General features: G+C 46.1%; 1 protein-coding gene across 3 annotated transcripts in view; it reads left to right on the top strand.

Annotated features, from left to right (window-relative positions):
- The window catches only part of DLG3 (discs large MAGUK scaffold protein 3), a 237,297-nt gene that overhangs the window by 31,729 nt on the left and 185,197 nt on the right, over positions 1-20,371 (top strand). For 2 of the 3 annotated variants that reach the window (XM_088444988.1, XM_088444986.1), the window contains exon 1: positions 7,803-8,808. The exons of the other annotated variant lie outside the window; for it this stretch is intronic. In XM_088444988.1, coding sequence (XP_088301114.1) covers positions 8,476-8,808 — 333 coding nt within the window. In that variant the 5' untranslated portion in view covers positions 7,803-8,475. Of the gene's footprint in view, positions 1-7,802; positions 8,809-20,371 lie in introns of those variants that run through there. 3 annotated transcript variants of the gene reach the window in all.

The raw sequence follows: 20,371 nt of genomic DNA, 5'->3' as shown, positions 1-20,371 counted from the left end.
CCGCCCCCGTGACGGTGACCAGCCACGCCCCCGCTCCACCCTCCGGCTTGGGGGGGAGGGGTCGCTGAACGTAATTGCAGGACCCGTTCTACAGATGCGCAGAATGGGTCCTCATCGGATGAACGTACATCTCTGAGTCAGACCCTATATTCTGTGTGCGGCTGCGGTTGTATCTGCATTCAAAATGCTACATTACAGTGTCACACCCGCAGCTGCACACAGAATATAGGCATACCGCATATCATTTTAATCAACAGAAGCTGCTTGTGCGTCCTATTGACATCGCTGTGTGGTTAAGACACATTTGAAGGGAAAAATTTGCACGAAAGGCACTAAGCACTATTAAGTCACACTGCACTAACATATAGATCGCTGTATATGGACATATCTGTAAGGGGTGACTTTGAGTTTAAAAAGTGGTTTAAGGTGTGGCATTCAGTCTTCAGCACTTTCTGTTACCCTCCCCCTTCTTTTGTACTCTTCCTTTCACCCCTGTCATTACATTTCTTATCCCTTTTGTTCCCAGGAGATATGACATTTGGTACAGCTGATTCTCTTTCTATGAATGGCTTAAAAGGCTGTATATCAACATAGGTCCCAGCTGTCCTTCTTTTACTTCCAAACCTCCTGCCCTTCTGCCCTCTTTCCATCCAAATTGTGCCTTATTTTGGATGTTTTGCTTTATATCATTAGCTGTCAACATTTGAATATAATTTCCAGATACAGTTGAGACTATTGGTGGGTACACACTGGGCGATATTACTGAGCGACTGCACGATTACGACATCGTAATCGTGCAGTCGCTCAGTAATCGTGCACAAATAGTGCATTTTTATGTCGGAAACGACCAGCGATGCGCACTCCCGCTGGTTGTTTCCGACATTGTCCATCGCCTGAACATGCAGCACAATCTGACGATCTCGTCAGGTTGCTGCATGTCGGGGAATGGGGGAGAGAGCCCGGCACTGAATGATATCGTTAATGATATCGTTCAGCGGCTGTGCTCAATGTCATGAACGACATTGAGCACAGCCTGCCGGGCACACACTACACGATATCGCTCAGGGAGCATATCATCTAGTGTGTACGCACCTTATGTATGTACAGATGTGTCCTGCTACATCTTTGCTGCATACACAGCAAATTGCTGGCTCTAATCCTGGTCACTGTCTGATATGGTTTTCACATTTCCTTTGTCAAATTTTTGAGAAGGCAAAATATTATGTTCCTTCAATGCTTTGGAGCTAAGGTGACCAAACTGGGTCTGATAAACATTGCTGGTATAACAGCACCACTGGCAATGACAGCCTTAGTAAAGACTGCCAATGCCTCCCTCTTATGGCAGGATGTTTGATCAGTTGGGCTTTGATGCTCTTCTTGAGTTCCTACTAATTTTATTCATTTGCCCATAGTTAGGACTGTGGATAAACCTCCTCTAGCTTTTATACTCAATGGGTTAGTAGACATCAGGTCAGTTACTCAGTTGGCTATTAAATTATTAATGGCTTGGTAATGGACTGGGGAGGGTTTGCATTATATCTCTGCAGATCCAGAGTAAGATCTCAGCACTGATGCTTTATGGGTGAAAGTGAAAAATGTGTTGTTGCAGAAGTGCCTGTTTCTCATGTTATCCTTCAGTTGGACTCCTGATATATCCACTGATGCTTTTGTGTTCTGTATCTTTCCATAAACTTGACACTGAACGCTTGTGAATATCATGTGTTGTATAAAAAGACATTGTGGGGCTGAATTGAACATATGCGTGTTTGTACAGCCTATCTTGCGTGTTTTTTTGGCACTGAGCTGCCCTGGAGCTAAGTACAGGCGATGCACAGTTGTACGCAATTCAGTAGCATCTCTACTTGCGACTGATTGGGTTGTAACGGGGCGTCCTTACGTTGGAGTTCAGAGAAAGTGCTTTAGCAAAAATGCAGACTATGGACCTCATTCAGAGGTGCTCGCAAAATGCGAGCGCTCGCTCTGAATGAGGGCGGCCGCATCTCTTTTTCGGCCCGGCCTCCTGGCCGCTCGCTAGGCTGTGGGTGACCACCCACAGCTTTAGCGAGCGGCCAAGTTGATGGTCGCGATGGTCAAGACCATCGCGACCATCGGGGCTTGCGACAAGACCCTTGTGGTAGGGTCTCGTCTGCAGCAAGCCCCAGTGAGCTTTCGGCTCTATTAGAGCCGGAAGCTCACCACTGACATCACGAGTGATGTCAGTGGCCCCGCCCCCAAATGGCAGGTGTTCCATTGGGAACGCCTCCGTTTGGCAAAACACCCCCCCGCCCCACCTACAAAACGGTGCGAGCTGTCGATCACCATCGACAGCCACCCCTTTTGTAGTAAGCCCCGGAGCGAGAGAATTTCTCTCTCGCTCCGGGGCTTGCGCACACGCAGTGCGGCCGCTGGGCCTCTACATCTATCCGCTTGCGAGCACATCGGCGCTTGCGAGTGGGTCTGAATGAGACCCTATGTGTAGTGATCAGAAGCGTAAATACAAATATATTCAGATGTATCTTTTGTACTTCGTATAGGGCTGGCGCAGGTGCACCTAATGATGATGATCAAGCATACAGATACGGGGCTGGCGCATTTCAAGATGCATGCAACTCTTCACTCAGGACAATGGGCCTGATTCAGAGATGTACGCAAACCCGATGGTTTGCGTACATCTCCCATGGCGGGAGGACTGCGCATGTGCAGAATTGGTCCCGTGAGATCGCTTTCAGGACCCATTGACAGGCTGCAGCTGTTTTTCTGGGAGTGGCTGAATCTACAAATGCAGATTTACTGGCCTCAGCAGACAGCCAATGCTGCATACATCGAGACCGATGGTCACGTTGTTTATCCGATCCTGCGTCCAAAGTATATGAGTTGCCAGCAGGAGGTGTCTTTTTCCTTCAGATGCGTCCTGCAGCATTAGCATATTTGCACACAGCAGCTGCGTCCAAACACGCACATCTCTGACGCAATATCATACTTACCAACTGTCGGTGCAGCAGGGAGGGTGGGGGCGGCTGAAGCGGAAGGAGAGGGGGGCTTGTCCGCGTCATTGCGGCCCTGCCCCCTGCTTTATAATGCCAATATTACTGGCATTACAAAGCTGGGGGCGGGACTATGATGACGCAATTCAGTACGAATCACGTCATCAACCCGAACCGCCCACTTTCATGTGCGGCCGCAGGGGGGGGCGGCGGACAATGCGGGGGACTTGCCTACTCTTGCGGGGTGCCAGGAGCGGCACCTAATTCCCTGGAGAGTAGGCAAGTCCCGGGAGAGTAGGCAAGTGTGCGCAATATACGCATTTTTTTCCCTGTGCATGCAATGCAGGAGCATTTGCATTTATATTCAACTCTGCATCCAGCACTATGAGGTGCAGAATTCATGTTGTTTTACAATGTATACAACATATCCTATTTCAAGAAAAGTCAAAATTGCTGCAGATACTGGGCCTGATTCAGAGCCGGACTCAATTTGTGGACAGTCGTTCAGGAAAAGGGGGTGGCTATTCAAATGAACCGTTCGCTCTTTGCGGTCTGTTCACGCCTCTATGTCTGAACGAGCAAACAAAACTTGCTGTCGTTTTTTGGATAACTACGCCCCCTGGCCACTTGCATCCTACGTCATGTCCGCTATTTATTAGATTAATCGAGTACATCGAACAGCGTATGAATTGCTCGCTATTCTTGTGGATGGTGTTTCCTACCACAATCTTGCGAGCAGTTCTGACTATAAAATAACCCAGTGACGTGGTCAATGACACTGCTGTATTAATTATGCACACCCATAAAACGCCCGTTTTGAACTTTAAGCACGCCTGCGTTCGGATCTCCACTCCCCGTTTTCAAGCACCTTCCCCTGTTACCACCCACATACGCCTCCTCCTGTCACTCATATTAGCAGGCATTCGCTATTTAGCGAACAAACGACTTTCGGCTGCACTGACTGGTTCGCGCATGCGTATTACGATCCGTACGCATGCGCAGTTGGGAAAACATCGCTCGGAACGAACGAGCGGCCGCTTACGAGCGGCTCTGAATCAGGCCCACTGTTCTTTAGTGCAATATCTTTCCTAAGCTCTGAGTCATAAATGGGAGCAATTTGCTTTCAATTAGCTGCAATTGTGCATGTGCATTCCCGTCATGCTAATGAGCTGTAGCACTGAATATAGTAGATATTGGCTTACCACAATAACTTAACTCATGAAAGGCAGCTCAGTTTAAAATTGGGTCTTAAAACCAAGAGAAAAGCTATTTTAAAAGAAAAAGTTTCCATTTCAATTGATTTAAGTATGTGAATTAAAAGCCTGCAAACTGAACATGATAATGATGTAAATAGGAATACAAGTTCCTTTCGCTTACAACTTATTATGAAGCTCAAAAATATCCTTACAAAGGACTAGTGGCAGTTTTTACAAAGCAGTGTCTTCTGTAAGCCGCTGCTTCCCGGCGGGTTGCAGGTACATATTTAAAACGGCATTGGGAGTCAGTGTAAAGCCCAGCATGCTTTACACTGACTCTGAATGCAGTTTAAAATATTCACCTGCAACCCACCGGGAAGCAGCTGCATACAGAAGCCGCTGCTTCGTAAATTTTGCCCTAAGGATCAAATAGCGTTGAGGTTACCAAAAGGTTAAAAAAAGGGCAGACTAGATGGGCCAAGTGGTTCTAATCTGCCATCAAATTCTATGTTTCTATTACCCCTTTTCCACTGGCCCAAATACCCGGGTTATTGCCGTGTCAACCCGGGTAGCGGCTCAGTGGAAAAGGGTTCTAGGATGAAATCCCGGCATTTCTTCCTGGGTCTCGTGCAGGGCTGTTACATGGGTAAAACCCTGGTCAGGCTCAGTGGAAACGGGTAACCCAGGTGTTCCGACCCGGGACCCATTTTCAGCATGGTGATTGGCTATTATTCAGAAGCTTTCTGTTACAGCTGTCACCAGGGAGGAAGAGATTACAGCCTGTTCTGGTTTTTACCCCATCCCCACTTCATACGGGGAGGCTGTAATCTCTCCCTGCCTGTCTTCCCAGTGACATCACAGCCTCCCGAAAGGATACCCCCCGTCCCCGGGAAGGACCCCCTCCCCTGGTCGCTGGTCCGCTCCGGTCTGGTGTTCAGGGGAGAGCTGGAGTTACCGGTGCTTGGTGATGACATCATCTTCAAGCAGCGGCACTGCACCCGGGTGCATTGTGAATGGCACCGAAGTGGAAATGGGGCAAATCCAGGGTCTGACCCAGGATTTTGGTGGAAAAGGGGCATAAGTTTTGCTGTTTATCTTTTCCCAGATGTCCTGTATAGTGACATTGAGTTGAATGCAAGTCAGTTTTGCCAACGGATCCAGCGTTTTCACGCTGGACATGTTTGGAGCCAAGCGCTCATCTACGGGCGATATAGAGTCGTATATAATTCAATAATGCATCTCAGTTTGTGGCCTAATGGGCTCCACCGGGTGAACGTGGCATACGCACGTAGTCTAAGTTCATGGAGAGTGCATCAATGGAATTGCAGGCTATGCTGGGATGTGCGCACGTGTAGATCCGCTATTTTCGTGCAGAACTGTAGCCTGTGCAAGTGCGCACTAATGATGACTGACCGAGTGCATGGACAGGGACAGTGTGGTCGCATAGATGCGTACAGCTCTGCATACTGGCATATGTCCTCATCTTTGTTCCTGCATGCAGGTGTAACTATCACTGAATTGGCCCCAGTGAATTTGTGTATGAACAGATTATTCAGCCTGTGGGCCTGATTCAGACCCACTCGAAAGCACTTGAGCGCTCGCAAGCGGGTCGATGGTAGACTCAGCGCAAGCGCAGCGGCCGCACTGCGCAAGCGCAAGCCCCGGAGCGAGAGAGAAATTCTCTCGCTCCGTGGCTCACTACAAAAGTGGCGGCTGTTGATATTGATCGACAGCTCGCCCTGTTTTGTAGGCAAATAGCGTGCGCCTCTGAATCAGGCCCTAAGATTGTAGAACTGATATATCAGTATATATTTACTGTTTATCACATTTAAATGCAATAATAGATGAATTTCACATGTTGTTTTAAAATGTATTTTTGTTATGTTTACTTTCACTTTAAAACCACAAACAGCTGAAACACTGCTTGGGACTTTAGGGGTCCAAATTCAACCCCTTTTACTGTAGGAAGAGGCTATTACTGTAGGAAGAGGAATATATCAGTGACAGTACAAATTATTTTCATATATCTACAGATGTGCCCACATACAGTACACCTATCTTCAAATCATGACAAATAGCCCCATTTGGCTTGTCTCAGACTTTGCTATATTGCCGTGCCAAGCGGCCTGCCAGATACTTTTTTCACAAAATATGCATAATTTTTGCACTAACGCAACAAAAGTACAATGTACGGGTACCCTAACTACTGGCGCTGGCACTTCATGTAGCTCCTGTGTGTAAAAAGGCAAAAGACAGAGGCCCTGATTCACTTGGGATCACTATTGCGATTGCAGCTGCGATTACGCACAAAGGTCTGCTGCACAAATATGCTAATGAATGCAATTGCAAAGCCATCACACAGCCAGCATAGAGACGCTCATTACTGTCCGCTACAGCTATCTCACATCCGTAATACATTGCAGTCCTGCGTATACATCAGGAACATCGAGAAACATCGGTCCCTCATACACATTTACAGCAGGTTTGATCTTACTCAGAAATTGCTAATCTCATCACACGCAGTAAGTACACAAGCTGCGTATGCCGTCGCAGTGGCTAATTTATGCACGCTCATGTAACGGCGTTCAAACATCCAGGCACGCCTGCATTTCTCCGACCACTTCCACGTCACCGCCCTGTGATGGCTACAATGCGAATAAGACAGAAAATTCAGGAAGAAGTTAGAAAGTACGGGAATTACTACCTGTAGCGGAACGTCTAATTCACGCCAGGTGTCTCGCGCAATATGGCCAAATAGGATAGGTATATGAGGACACATCTGTAGGTTTATATAAATTCAGCCAAATAGTAAAAAACCTCTAAATATATATATATATATATATATATATATATATATATATAATGTGTCATTTGTACACAACCTGAACTGTATGTAACACACACACTGCTTGCCATATTCTTCACATACATATATACTGTATTCATACATACATACATACCCTGATTACTACACCCTGTGCTGCGCATGTAATAAAATTGTACTAGTCTATATAATAACTGTGTCTGTATTTGCTCAACTGTGAAATGTTTTCTATAATTTGACTTGCAGGTTTACAATTCTAATTTTTTGATGTTACCCATATACATTACTGTAGCAGATTAGATGTATGGCTGTAAAATCTATACATTCTGTTCTGCACTCTACACGCAGTGCATCTGTCACTAGGAATAATTACAGCATAGACGTAATTTCTTCTCTGAATGTGATGAGCTGCATGGAGGACATGGCAGAGCTCTGTGCAAAGTCTATGATAATACTCAATAGCACTTGTCAACCTCAAAATGAGGCAATAAAGCTTCAGTGGGTGGGTGTTCCTTCTCTGCTCTGATTTAGGATCCTTGGATAAAATGTCGGTGGCCCTCCCCCTTGCCACTCTCACCCTCCCCCATTAGAATCCGTCAGCTGCAGATCCCGGTCCCCGTTAAGAATTTGCTGATTAACTCCGCAGCTACTGAGGCAGTTCCAGCTCTAAATTCAAGCTGTATGCACTGCAGGCCTTATTCTGGCAGATACAGGGTTACAGCCGGTGGTGCTGATGCTGCTGCTGGTTCCTGATTGGCTGCAACCAGGAGATGCTGCATCCAGAGGCAGAGAGGCAGCAGCTCCACCAGGGACCAGCAGCACAGCCTCCTCTGCACACCGTCCAGGAGCACCCTGCACCTAGCCTGAGGCACCCACACTCGACATTGGGCCTGAGAGAGCAAATAGCCCCCCACCCCAGTAACCACTGCTGAGAAAGAGAAACGGGCATCAACGACGCCATCTTTACATTGACGGAGCTGAGGGGGAGCACAGGAGACTGCATCTTATTTAACCCCCCTCCCTCAGCAGATCCCCTACATCAAGAAGGGGGAGGAGGAAAGACCTGCAGGATTCATGCTCAGGAAATCAGTATTTTTTTAAGGAAATAAGGGCAGATTTTGGTATTTTTTGTGGTGATTTCATTTTCATTGGATTTTTATAACACAGATTTTTCTGCCTTTACCACCTCCCCCTCGGGCCACATTTGCTATCTGCCTTTATGTTTTTATTTTTGCTAATGTTTTGGTATATTGTGGGCATTACCCATCTCATCTAAGGTAAATTTTGGGCACTGCTCAGGTGTTTAACCTGTTTTTACTGGAGTGTATTGTGAGCAGTGCCTGGGTACGTGGCCCTGTGAGGTACCAGCAGATTAATCCAGCCTTATTTTGTGGTATATTCTGTGCTGAGGAGGTGGATTTGGGTGCTCGATTGTTCTGTGATACGCTTATTCTTTTTGGAGTCGGATCTTATGATGCACAAACATCATCATTGCTGCAAGTGCCCTGAGTGTTACGAGGCATCTCGCATGTCTGCTCTGCGCAGGATGGAACCCCCAACATATGGAGAGTGGCAGCATGAGCAGTATGGGGGTGGCTACGGAGGTTATAGCTCTCAGACCCTCCCGTCACAACCTGCTGTCACCCCAACGGCTCGCGGAAAAGCCAAGCTTGTCCCAGCCACACGTGAAAACCTTACCCCAACCTTGAAAGGCCCCCCAAAAAGTGCCACACCAAAAATGAATGGCAATAGCCCCAATTGGTGGCCAGAGTGTACTTGCACCAACCGTGACTGGTATGAGCAGGTGAGTGATCTCATAAAATGACCCCTTCACCCCCACCCCACAGCCCCTATAGCTACTTGCACCATTTCATTCCTCACCCTTCCACCTACTGGTCCCTTTCCTCCCCTACTGAATCTGGTGAGCCTTTCTTCCTCTCACATCATTGTGCATGTATAGGATGTCAGGTATAATATCCATAAATGCAGGAAATTGTAAGGTGTCTGCATATACATAAGTGCAACGCACAAAATGTACTTATGGTAAGATCATTATATAACATGTATAGCGCTATGCAATTGTATATAATATGTGTGCTTGGGTGTGGGTGTATATAATCAGATGGTTTTAAGGATTTAAATATAGAAATGTTTACTTTTATGGTATGTGGGTGTTTATATTGCCTTGTTTTATATAGATTATTGCTTATATCTCTTCATTCAAAAGGACATGTATTCACATACATGAATCTTGCACATTGTGTGGGTGGATGCACATATGCGTTTTCTCACAGCTCAGGGCTCTGAACAGTCTCTTCTGCAGGTGGAAGTACAGTAGGATGTGTACACTTTAGTGAAATAATAACTTGGTTATCGATGAACAAGGATGTTCAAATAGGCCCATAAAGAGGAAGATGATGCTTCGTAGTTACACATGGATCACACTGTGGTGGGGAATATACTTGTTCTAATATAACAAATACAGGGTGTGTCTGGTAATAAAATGTAAGTATAGGACTGTGTGGCTTCTGGTGTGTCTGAAATGATTGTACTGTCTGCTGTATCATAAAAGAGGAAAAGGTGCGCTCAACACACGAGGTTACTTCTCAATGAATGGGAACGTTTAGTGCGTGAAGTCACCCAACAAATGAATGAGAATATGCTCTAATACTTAGACTAACCATCTTTATTTGAAGTGAGATAAGAAGGAAGTAACACTTCTGAAGTGAATGGAAATGTCGCGAAGAAAGGTGATCACCCCCCCCCCGCGCACACACACACATACATACATACATACATACACATGTACACACAGACATGCACACGCAGTAAGTAATATGTGAGACGGCTGTCCAGTGTGCTAGACTTCATTAATAGGAAGCAAAACTACACCTCAACAGGTGCTCCTTTTTACTTTCACAGGTAGTGAAACTATAGAGGCAGAGACTCCCACAGTCAGAGTAACTACTGCACATGACCTACTCTCCCCATCTGTGCCTCATTCTGAGGCTGTTAAGTGTCTTGCTCTTTGACCCCCATCAGTATTCTTTATTGCTTCTAATTCTTCTCCCAGTAGAAATACAGATCTATACTGCCTATAATTTTGGCCTATATATTGCCATATTCTGTTCATACACAGGATACATATACACTTGTCAGTGAGTGTGTGTGTGCCCATGTATATATATTCTATTATATTATACATTATTATATCACCCATGTAAGGGTCTGGCGTTGGAGTTGGTATTTTCCTGCATTACAGTCTCTGTCTGCTCAGAAAATGGACGGAGTAATCTGAGTGTTGTAAAATGGAGGCTGTGTGAAAGGACAGAAACCTAGAGAGACAACCTACATATGTACAGTTAGAGCTATTCCTCACAGGCATGCATAAATGATGCAGCATTTTCACCCAATTACCATTTTTTGTACAAGTAAACACGATTAAAGTATGCAAGGAAGATATCAAAATGTTCATAAGCGAAGTATTTGTATGACAGTGCCTAAGAACATGTGCATACATTTCATCACCTTTCATGCATGTTTAGTACATGGATGTTACAGTTTTTGTGCTTTTATGGTACAAAAAAATGCTATTTAGTGACAGTATAAGAACAAGAGCTAATAAAAAAATATGAAAAATATGATGATTCACAGTAGTATAACACAGTAGTGTTATCTATCTATCTATCTATCTATCTATCTATCTATCTATCTATCTATCTATCTATCTATCTATCTATCTATCTATCTATCTATCTATCTATCTATCTATCTATCTATCTATCTCTCCTGTGTATCTTATAAATCTTTACACAGCTATATCATTATCTATCTAATCACATATCTATGGGTCCACATAGATACAGCATGTGCTAGCTGGCCCTGTACACGTTGTGCTGCCTGACAGCTGGTGACTCCCCTGAGGCAGGTTCCTGCAAACCAAGGGTTAATTATTCTGGGGAGGAAGGAGTAGGAATTCAGTTACCATGGAAACCTCCTCCTCCTGCACAGATCACCATGTACCAGAATCTGCACCCTCCCACCCCTCTACCATGACTATCTCACTCCCTCGCTTCCTTTTTCCTTTTAATTCCCTTACTTGCCATGTACCTAATTCTTCTTTCTTTAAAAGACAATGATGCATCCACTGACTAACATATGAACTGTATTATAATACACCGCATGAGAGTGGGATCATATTCTAGTATCTCAGTGAGCTGCGTTATACGCCACTTCCTGCATTTGCTCACCTATTCCAATAACATGGCAGCCTACACACTACTACCAGATTTCCAATCTCTTGGTCATATCTGGAGTTCCACACGCTGGCTACAGTATTGAAGAAGTAATGGATAAAGGCTGCAGACCTGTTTATTGATGAAGAACTTATTTTGTATTTGGGGAAAATTAACTGCTCCAGAAAGGCAAATATATATATAAAAACATCAATACTTTATGTTCTGCAAAGAGTGCGACAAGATTCCCTCACTGAGGGGTAGATGTAGGTAAAGTGGAGAGAGATAAAATGGAGAGTGATCAAGTAGCAACCAATCAGCTCCTAACTGTCATTTTTCAAATGCAGCCTTGTAAAGTGACAGTTATGCTGGGTAAACATGACGTCTCTCCCATAGAGCGCATGGAGAGAGCTGGAAGCTGGGGTTCAAAAGAATACTCCAGCCTCTGGCTAACGCGGCGCTGCAGGGAAGGAGCCGGGCGCCTGCTGGTAGTAACATCTCAGCGGGCGCCCGGCTTAGAACCTCCCTGCGGCGCCGGGCTGGAGGTCACTGATGCCGGGTGCACCCGGCGCCAGTGACCTCCATTCCTGGGTGTAATGGATGGGCAATGATTCATATGCATGCCCAGCTGTCCATCCATTACCCCCAGGAATTTCAGTTTTACCCCAAATGGGGTAATTTACCCCTGTTCCCCAACCACTGTCTTAACTGTTTAAATATGCTAGGGCTTGTAGAACTAGAAGCACCAGCATGCCCTGACATCCAGTCCATTGGGATCTGTAGTGCGTCAGGAAACAAATGCTGTAAAAAAAAAAAAAATCAAACAAACAAAAAAGACATTCACATCACTCAACTTCTTTTACCTATTTATTAGTCATAGGCGCCTGAATTTAGGGTGGACACTTTCCAGTTTTGCAGTTTTTAATCCAGTGGGATTAATAATTAGCAAAACCCCATTTGAATGATGCAAACTTGCTCCCAATCCGGGAAAGCTGCTCTGATTGGTTCTTTTTGGGCTTCAGCTTCTTTTGAACCACATTTAAATAATTAGTAGTTCATTAATTTATTCTATGAATAACTACATTATATAAATGTAGTTCAATAATATCTGAAACCCTTATGAAGTTCATCCACTAATAACTCATCTGTCTGCATAGGAACAGCTGTGCCATTTTGTGACATGACAGCCACGAAAAGCAATGTTCCTGCAAGAGCGATTTGGGGCCTGTTTATGAATAATTACAAGTTTCACCGCAATTTATCAAAAACTTTTTCCTGAGTAGTTGAGTGGACGTCATCTGCCCTGCGATACAGGCATAGGGGTACTAAGGGTTATACTTACTAAAGTGCGGGTTTATAGAAGTGAAGGTGTTGCCCTCAGCATTCAATCAGATTCTACTTATCATTTATCTTGCACCAGCTAGAAGATAATAGCTAGAATCTGATTGGTTGGAATGGGTAACACCTCCATTTCTGTAAACCCACACTTTAGTAAATATACCCCTAAGAATCATGTCTGGTCGAGATTGCATTCCTGTGCGAGTTTTCCCTGATTTACTAAAGTCAAACACAAGTGCAAATATACAATCCCGCACAGAAATAGACTACCAAACACACAATAGAAGTCAACAGACCATAGAACCAACATGTGAGTACTTTCCATAGACAGGAATATAACTCACATATTAGTAAGAATTGTGTTTAAAAACATGATAGAACACAGAGTAGAATAGAAAGAAAAGAAGTACTGCTGTGTGTATTGTAAAAAAAAGGGTTAAACATCTGAAAAAAACCCAAACAAATAAATGCATAATTAGCCTTGGACCTCTAAACCCGTTCTGGTCCTAGAAATGTTTGGGGAAAACTGCCTGAGCCAGCCAGGGGGCTTACACTTTAGCACGGAGTCCCACAGTGTGGGGTCCCCCTGTCATAATGTAATCCAGCCCCAATCTAGTCAGCCCACGGCAGGCAATCCTGGCAAAGTGGGGACACCAAAAATAAAATGGGGCTTCCCTCTCCTAAAGACCAACCAGCAGTCCAGGGCTCTTCTTAGCACCCCTGGTGGTGGTGGGTGGGTTAGTGGGTAATTAAATAATATTGGGCCCGATTCAGAGTTGAACGCTATGCCGATTTTCACACAGTTGAGCGATTAACGGTGGTCACAGCCGAATTGCACACGTGCGGCGAATGAATTGCGATCAAGCTCGCTGTGAAGAATCACTGGCAATCGATTGACAGGAAGTTTTGTGGGTGGTTATAGGGGGTTATGGCCAAAACGCGGACGTGTCGGAGCCGTTTCCTGGGCGTGTACTAGCCAGCGACTGCAATCGTGCACCCAGAGAGCAAAGCTCCAGGGTCTCAGTTACCACAGCCATTCTGAGTGACCATAGACAAGAGTCAGTGTTTCCAGGATCTGCGTCCGATGATATGTTTGTGTACATAGTTGCAGGCAGCTGCGAGGGCTCCGGTGGGCGTCTCTATACAAATTCCTCCGGCCAATACATTAGCATATTTTAGCAACACAATACTCAAATGCTTTTGCATTAGCATAAAATCTGAATGATTATTATTATTTATTTATTGCTTATTTATGTAGTGCACACATTTTCCACAGCGCTTTACAGAGAATATTTGATCTTTCACATCAGTCCCTGCCCCAGTGGAGCTTGCAATCTATGGACCTCATTCAGAGCCGCTCGCAAAAAGCGAGCGCTCGCTCTGAATGAGGGTGGCCGCTTTTTTCTTTTTTAGCCGGCCTCCTGGCCGCTCGCTAAACTGTGGGTGACCACCCACAGCTTTTGTGAGCGGCCAGGTGATGGTCGCGACCATCGGGCTTGCGACAAGACCCTTGTGGTAGGGTCTCGTCTGCCACAAGCCCCAGTGAGCTTTCTGCTCTAATAGAGCAGGAAGCTCACTACTGACATCACAAGTGATGTCAGTAGAGCCGCCCACAAATGTCAGGCGTTCCTTCAGGAACGCCTCCGTTTGCCCAGCCACCCCCCCCCCTCCCCACCTACAAAATGGGGTGAGCTGTTGGATCAACAACGACAGCCGCCCCGTTTGTAGCGAGCCCGGAACGAGTGAATTTCTCACTCGCTACGGGGCTTGCGCACGCGCGGAGCGTGTGCAGTGCCCCACCAACGACCTGCTTACCAGCGCATAGCGCTTGCGAGCGGGTCTGAATGAGGGCCTATGTTCCCTATCACATGCTCACATACATACACACTAGGGTTAATTTTTTTGGGAGCCAATTAACCTACCAGTATATTTTTGGAGTGTTGGAGGAAACCAGAGTACCTGGAGGAAACCCATGCAAGCACAGGGAGAATATCAGGCCCATTGTTCTTTACAGTGGCACCCCCACTGTAAAGAAAATGTAAAGAAAAAAAGACAGTACACTGGGCCTGATTCATTATGGATTGCAGCTGTGAATGCAATAGCGATTACACACGCAGTTCAACTGTGATAGTATGCTAATCCATTGTGATCATAATGCCACTGCAGCACTACCTAAGGACGTCCACTTTACCTTACACTTCTTACACACATCCATAATATTTAGCAAGACAGCGAAATCATCGGTACAATCGAGTACCATCGCAGCCTCACGCACACTTGCATAAGCTCTGACCTTACTCAGAAATTGCTAACTTCATCGCACGCTATCAGGCCTCAGGCTGGGTAGGGCATCGCAGTAGATAATTTATGCACGCCCATGCAACGGCGTTCAAAAGCATTGGCACGCCTGCGTTTCCCTGACCACTCCCCCCATCACCACCCACAAATGGCACTTCCTGTCAATCTCTCTCCGATGGGTCTGCTTAGTCACTGTAATCGCAGTGGCAGGTACGCGCACTGTGATGCATAACGCAACAATCGTCCAATTGCGTGCGTATTGGCAACTGCGTTACTTGCTGAATCACCAAAGGATGTATGCCTTTATTGCACATTAATACACACACTACAACTCACACTACATACCTTCTCCCTGGAGGAGGTCGGTTCCCTTCTCCAGGCAGAATCCAAGATATGAATGTGTAATAAAGGCATAAATCCTTCTGCGTCTGTGCTCTGTCTTTTTTTTTATATATTTTTTTTTATATCCTCTTTACAGTGTGGGTCATACTTGTCAGGGAGACTCCCTGACATAGTAGCATCTCCCTTACTCCCTGAAGAGTCTAGCAATCTCCCTGATTGCACCTTAGACCCATTATGCAGATGTTATATAACAGATATATATATATATATATATATATACACACATTTAAATTGGATCATTAATATCATTTCCCTGCATTGGTTAAGGCACAGTGATTCCTTTGGCTACATCTGATTTTTGAAAAGTGTCATTTTGTTCTCATGAACAAGTAGATGTTACCAACTGCTTTGAGACGTGTTTACATTTGGATTGAAGTAACTTTTATGACACGCCTCCCACATGTAGCAGTACACGTCAACTGTAACAACATGCACTCATAGGTGTTGCTTTCACAATCTCCATGAAAAGCTTTTTCAAAAGTAAGCAAGTATGGTGTGGGTACGGCCTGCTGACACTTGTGGTTCTATATGTGCCGCAGGGTAGGCTTGTTTGTACCTGTAGTTCCACTGTAAAGAACAATATTATTTCTTTCTTTTACACAAGTCCCCCTGCGCACACCGCCACCAAGGGTGCGGGAAAGAACCCTGGGCTAAAAGTCTCTATTTTTGGGTTCCCCACATTCCGATTATTGCCATCCCTTGGCTGACCAGTTTGGGTCTGGATTACATTATGTATCTCCCTGTTATAGTGTAAGCCACCTGACTGGTTCAGATCTGTGCAGTGCTCAGCAGAATCTATTTAGAAGGTGCAGATAGGATTGAACTCGCAGACACTACAAGCCTTGGATAAAGATAAAGTCAGTCAGCTCCTGTCACGGGATGCAATCGGGAAGCCGGCTGACGGTAGCCCGACAGCCGGCTTCCCGACTGCATTATCCCGGCGAGGGTTAAATGGCAGGTGTCTAAATCTAGACGCCTGTCATTTTTCCGACCCCGGGAGACCGGCGCCCGGCTTCCCGATCGAAGGGATGCCGGGCGCCGCCAGCGAACAGCCGCGGGGGGGGGGGTTAGGTTTAGGGCTCCCGGGGGGGGACTTAGGGTTAGGCACCCCCGCGGGAGGGTTAGGGTTTGGCTAGGGGGAGGGAGGGTTAAGGTTAGGCACCCCTAATGAGGTTAGAGTTAGGGGGGTTAGGTTAGTAGATACTTACCTTAGGACGATTGGGATTTCCAGCGCTGTCAGGCTTCCGCTGCCGGGCTCTGCTGTTTTGTCGGGCTGCCGCTGCCGGGATTCGAACTCCCGGCCATGCGGCCGCCGGGATATCATACCGATTCCCCTGTTACACTGTACTGGCTGTGTTTGGAAAATGACAGTTAGGAACTGATTGGTTCACTTTATCTCCATCCAAGGTTTAGTACATAGACCCCCAAGGAGCTAAGTTATCAAAGGGCAAAAATCACTAATGCCAGGGAATTTTTGTGTTTTCGCCAACAATAGTTGTTTATTTTTCATTTTTCTTTTTACACTATACTGTACAACAAAGGGTTGGGGAGCCTTCACCCACAATAGCAATGTAACCCTTTGTTGTATAGTGCAATTCTACTGTAGGGGGTAAATTTACTAAGAATCGTGTGTGGTCATGAAAAAAACTTGCTGGGCATCGCTCAAGTCCCGTACACACATCGGAATGTCAAATCGTTCAAATTGTCAATTGTGTATGCACTGATTCAGACCCAGTCGCAAGCGCTGTGCGCTTGCAACCGGGTCGATGGTGGGCCAGTGCACATGCGGACGACGGAGCTGGCTCCGTCGTGCGCATGCGCGAGACCCGGATAACGACGGGCACTCCATTGCTCCGTGTCTCGCAAAAAAAGGGGGCGTGCTGTCGATGTTGAGTGACAGCACGCCCCCTTTGGTGGGCGGGCCGGGGGAGTGGTTGTACAAACGGAGGTGTTCCCATGTGAACGCCTCCGTCTGGGGCCGGCCCCACTGGCATCACGAGTGATGTCAGTGGGAGAGATTTCGGCTCTGTATGAGCCGAATTCTCTCTGGTGCTTGCGGCAACGAGACCCTACCACAAGGGTCTCGTCGCAAGCCCGATGGTCGCTATGGTCTTGACCATCGCGACCATCTTCCTGGCCGCTCGCTATAGCTGTGGGTGGTCACCGGCTCTGAATCAGGGCCTATGCGCTCTCCCGCGGCGTCGTCCCTCACATTTACAGGTCGTCCCTACATGCAGCTCAATCTGAAAATCTCGTTAACTATTTCCCGCAAATTGTGCAGTGTGTATGCACTGCCAGACGACCAGGCGATAGGTTAATATATAGTTAACCATATAATCACCAAACGATGCAATAGTTATCGTTCGGTCGTTTGGTAGATTGCACAGTGTGTATACACTATATCGTTTATCAGGGAATTTAAGGGAAATCTAGACGACCATCGCATCGTTTGCAAGTCGTCTAGTGCACAGGTTCTCAAACTCGGTCCTCAGGACCCCAAACAGTGCATGTTTTCCAGGTCTCCTCACAGAATCGCAAGTGCAATAATTAGCTCCACCTGTGGATGTGTCAGTGAGTAATGAATACACCTGTGCACCTGTTGGGTGACCTGGAAAACGTGACCTGTGTGGGGTCCTGAGGACCGAGTTTGAGAACCACTGGTCTAGTGTGTTCCCAGCTTCACGCTCAAACACACGGATTTACTAAGGAAAACTCGGCACAAATTGTGTTATGTACGTATGTGTTACAGGGAGTCGACTATTAATACGCTAATAGGCGGATTTACAGTTGGATGCATTTGTGTCCACAGGACAGACCTAAAATGCAGCATTAACTAGTAATGGCCAAGGTGATACATGTTGTGTAACTAAACTTCCCAGAATAGCAAAGTTTTCTATATGACTGAAACCAGAAACCTCTTAAAAGTAGGGATGTGCAGGCTCGGATAGGTTCGAGTTTGCACGTGGAGTTCGGATTTTTCCCTCCAAAAAAACGGAACTCAGAACGAGGCAAAACGTCATCTTACATGGACGAACATCATCATTCCTGGTCTTTTGTCCAGGAATGATGATGTTCGTCCATGTAAGATGACGTTTTGCCTCGTTCTGAGTTCCGTTTTTTTGGAGGGAAAAATCCGAACTCCACGTGCAAACTCGAACCTATCCGAGCCTGCACATCCCTACTTAAAAGTCGTTTTGCATAATTTATAAAAAAAAATACTTTTTATTTATAATTCATTCCCTGTATATCATTATTCCGCAGTTTGACATATAGATATTTTCACAAGGCGAGATGTAATAGGGTGTGAGTTTTGAAAAGGTGCGAGTATAGAGCTATACGCGTGCATTTTCAGAACTCGCCTTATGTAATAGGGTGTGAGAACATGCAAACTCGCAATGGCTAAACACGCATCCAGATATTTTGCCATTGTGAGCATAGAACCCGGGCAATATAATAGAGTGCGAGTGTTTCACTCCCACACTATTACACAGTCGAGTCACATTATTATGACCACCTCCTACATTTGACGTCGGTAGCACGTAGTTCATGCAGTACGTCACGTACCGTGCGCTGGCTTGGTGGGTATACAAGGTGTGCAATAGGCCGCCTGCACACATATCACACGTTGCTATCATGGGTAAAAGGGAAAGATTTATCCGAATTGCAATAAGGAATGATTAGTGGCTTTCGGGCCAAGGGTGGCAGTATTTTTGAAACCGTGCAGTCTGTGAACTGGTCGCATGCTGCTGTGGAGAAGGTGTATCGTGACTGGACAAATGGCACCATTGCAAATTACTGACGTACAAACTGCGTAGCACCACGTGCCATTGATGTGAGGTGAACATCGGCTACGAAGGTGCATGAGGGCTGACCGACACGCTACAGTGGAGCAGCTCACCATCTAAATGAACCTGGGGGCCACCAGACGTGTGTCTAAAACGACAGTTCAGCGAACCCTGCAACGTATATGGCTGCTCCAAAGCAATCGGATGGTCACTGCACCGATGCTAATGAAAGTGCCTCGGCGGAAAAGGGTTCCATTTTCACACCTGTATCGGAATTGGACCTCCGCTGATTGGCGAAGCATTGCCATCTCCGATGAGTCACGTTTTCTGCTTCATCGAACAGATGGAAGTTGGCATGTCAGGCGAGAAACATCAGAGAGCAAACACCTGCAACCATTGCTGGAAGAAAACAAGCCCTGGGGGCCAGCGTTATGGCCTGGGGAATGTTTTCATGGCATTCTTGATTGTCTTCCCTGAGGCGGATGGGTTCTTCCAGCAAGACAATGCGACATGTCACATGGCTTAAATGTCCGACAGTGGTTGGATGAGCACAACCAAGACTTCCAACTACTTCCCTGGCCCCCTAATTCCCCGGAGTTTAACCCAATTGAGCATCTATGGGACCACTTCGATCGTTGTGTTCGCTCTATGGATACTCCACCACGCACTCTCCAGCAGCTGTGGAATGCACAGCAGTCAGCATGGCTCCAGATACCTGTGCCAACCTACCAGCACCTTATTGAGTCACTCCCAGCCCGTCCAGCTGCTGTCCGTGCTGCACACGGTGGTAACTCTGGCTATTAGCTGGTGGTCATAATAACTTGACTCAACTGTGTACTTTTGAATTAGGGATGTGCAGGCTCGGATTAGTTCGGATTTTCCCGCCAAGTTCGGATTTTTCATGGACAAATGTCATTTTTCATGGACAAATATCATCATTCCTGGACAAGATGATTGTCCATGAAAGATGACGTTTTGCCTCTTTCTGAGACCCGATTTTTGGCGGGAAAAATCCGAACTTGGTGGGAAAATCCGAACTAATCCGAGCCTGCACATCCCTATTTTGAATACTCGAAAGAAAAAAAACAGACCAGCTTCAGGATAGGAAGGTCTGAGTAACACAGAAAGATGCACAGATCCGTGTGTAAAATAAAAGTAAATGGTAAAAAAAAAAGACGTGCGTCCCCCCCACAGGCATAACCAGCCCGGGGCTATGTAGAGCCTTACCTGATTCTTAAAATACAGGGGAAACAAATGCGTAGGGGTCCCCTGTATTTTAAGAATTAGCGCTGGGCACTGCTGAGGCTGT

The sequence above is a fragment of the Taudactylus pleione genome, unplaced genomic scaffold (genome assembly GCF_031769625.1).
Source record: "Taudactylus pleione unplaced genomic scaffold, aTauple2 ptg000375l, whole genome shotgun sequence".
NCBI lineage: Eukaryota > Metazoa > Chordata > Amphibia > Anura > Myobatrachidae > Taudactylus > Taudactylus pleione.
The sequence above is the reverse complement of the archived record's forward strand: the minus strand, read 5'-3'. Positions and strand labels throughout refer to the sequence as shown.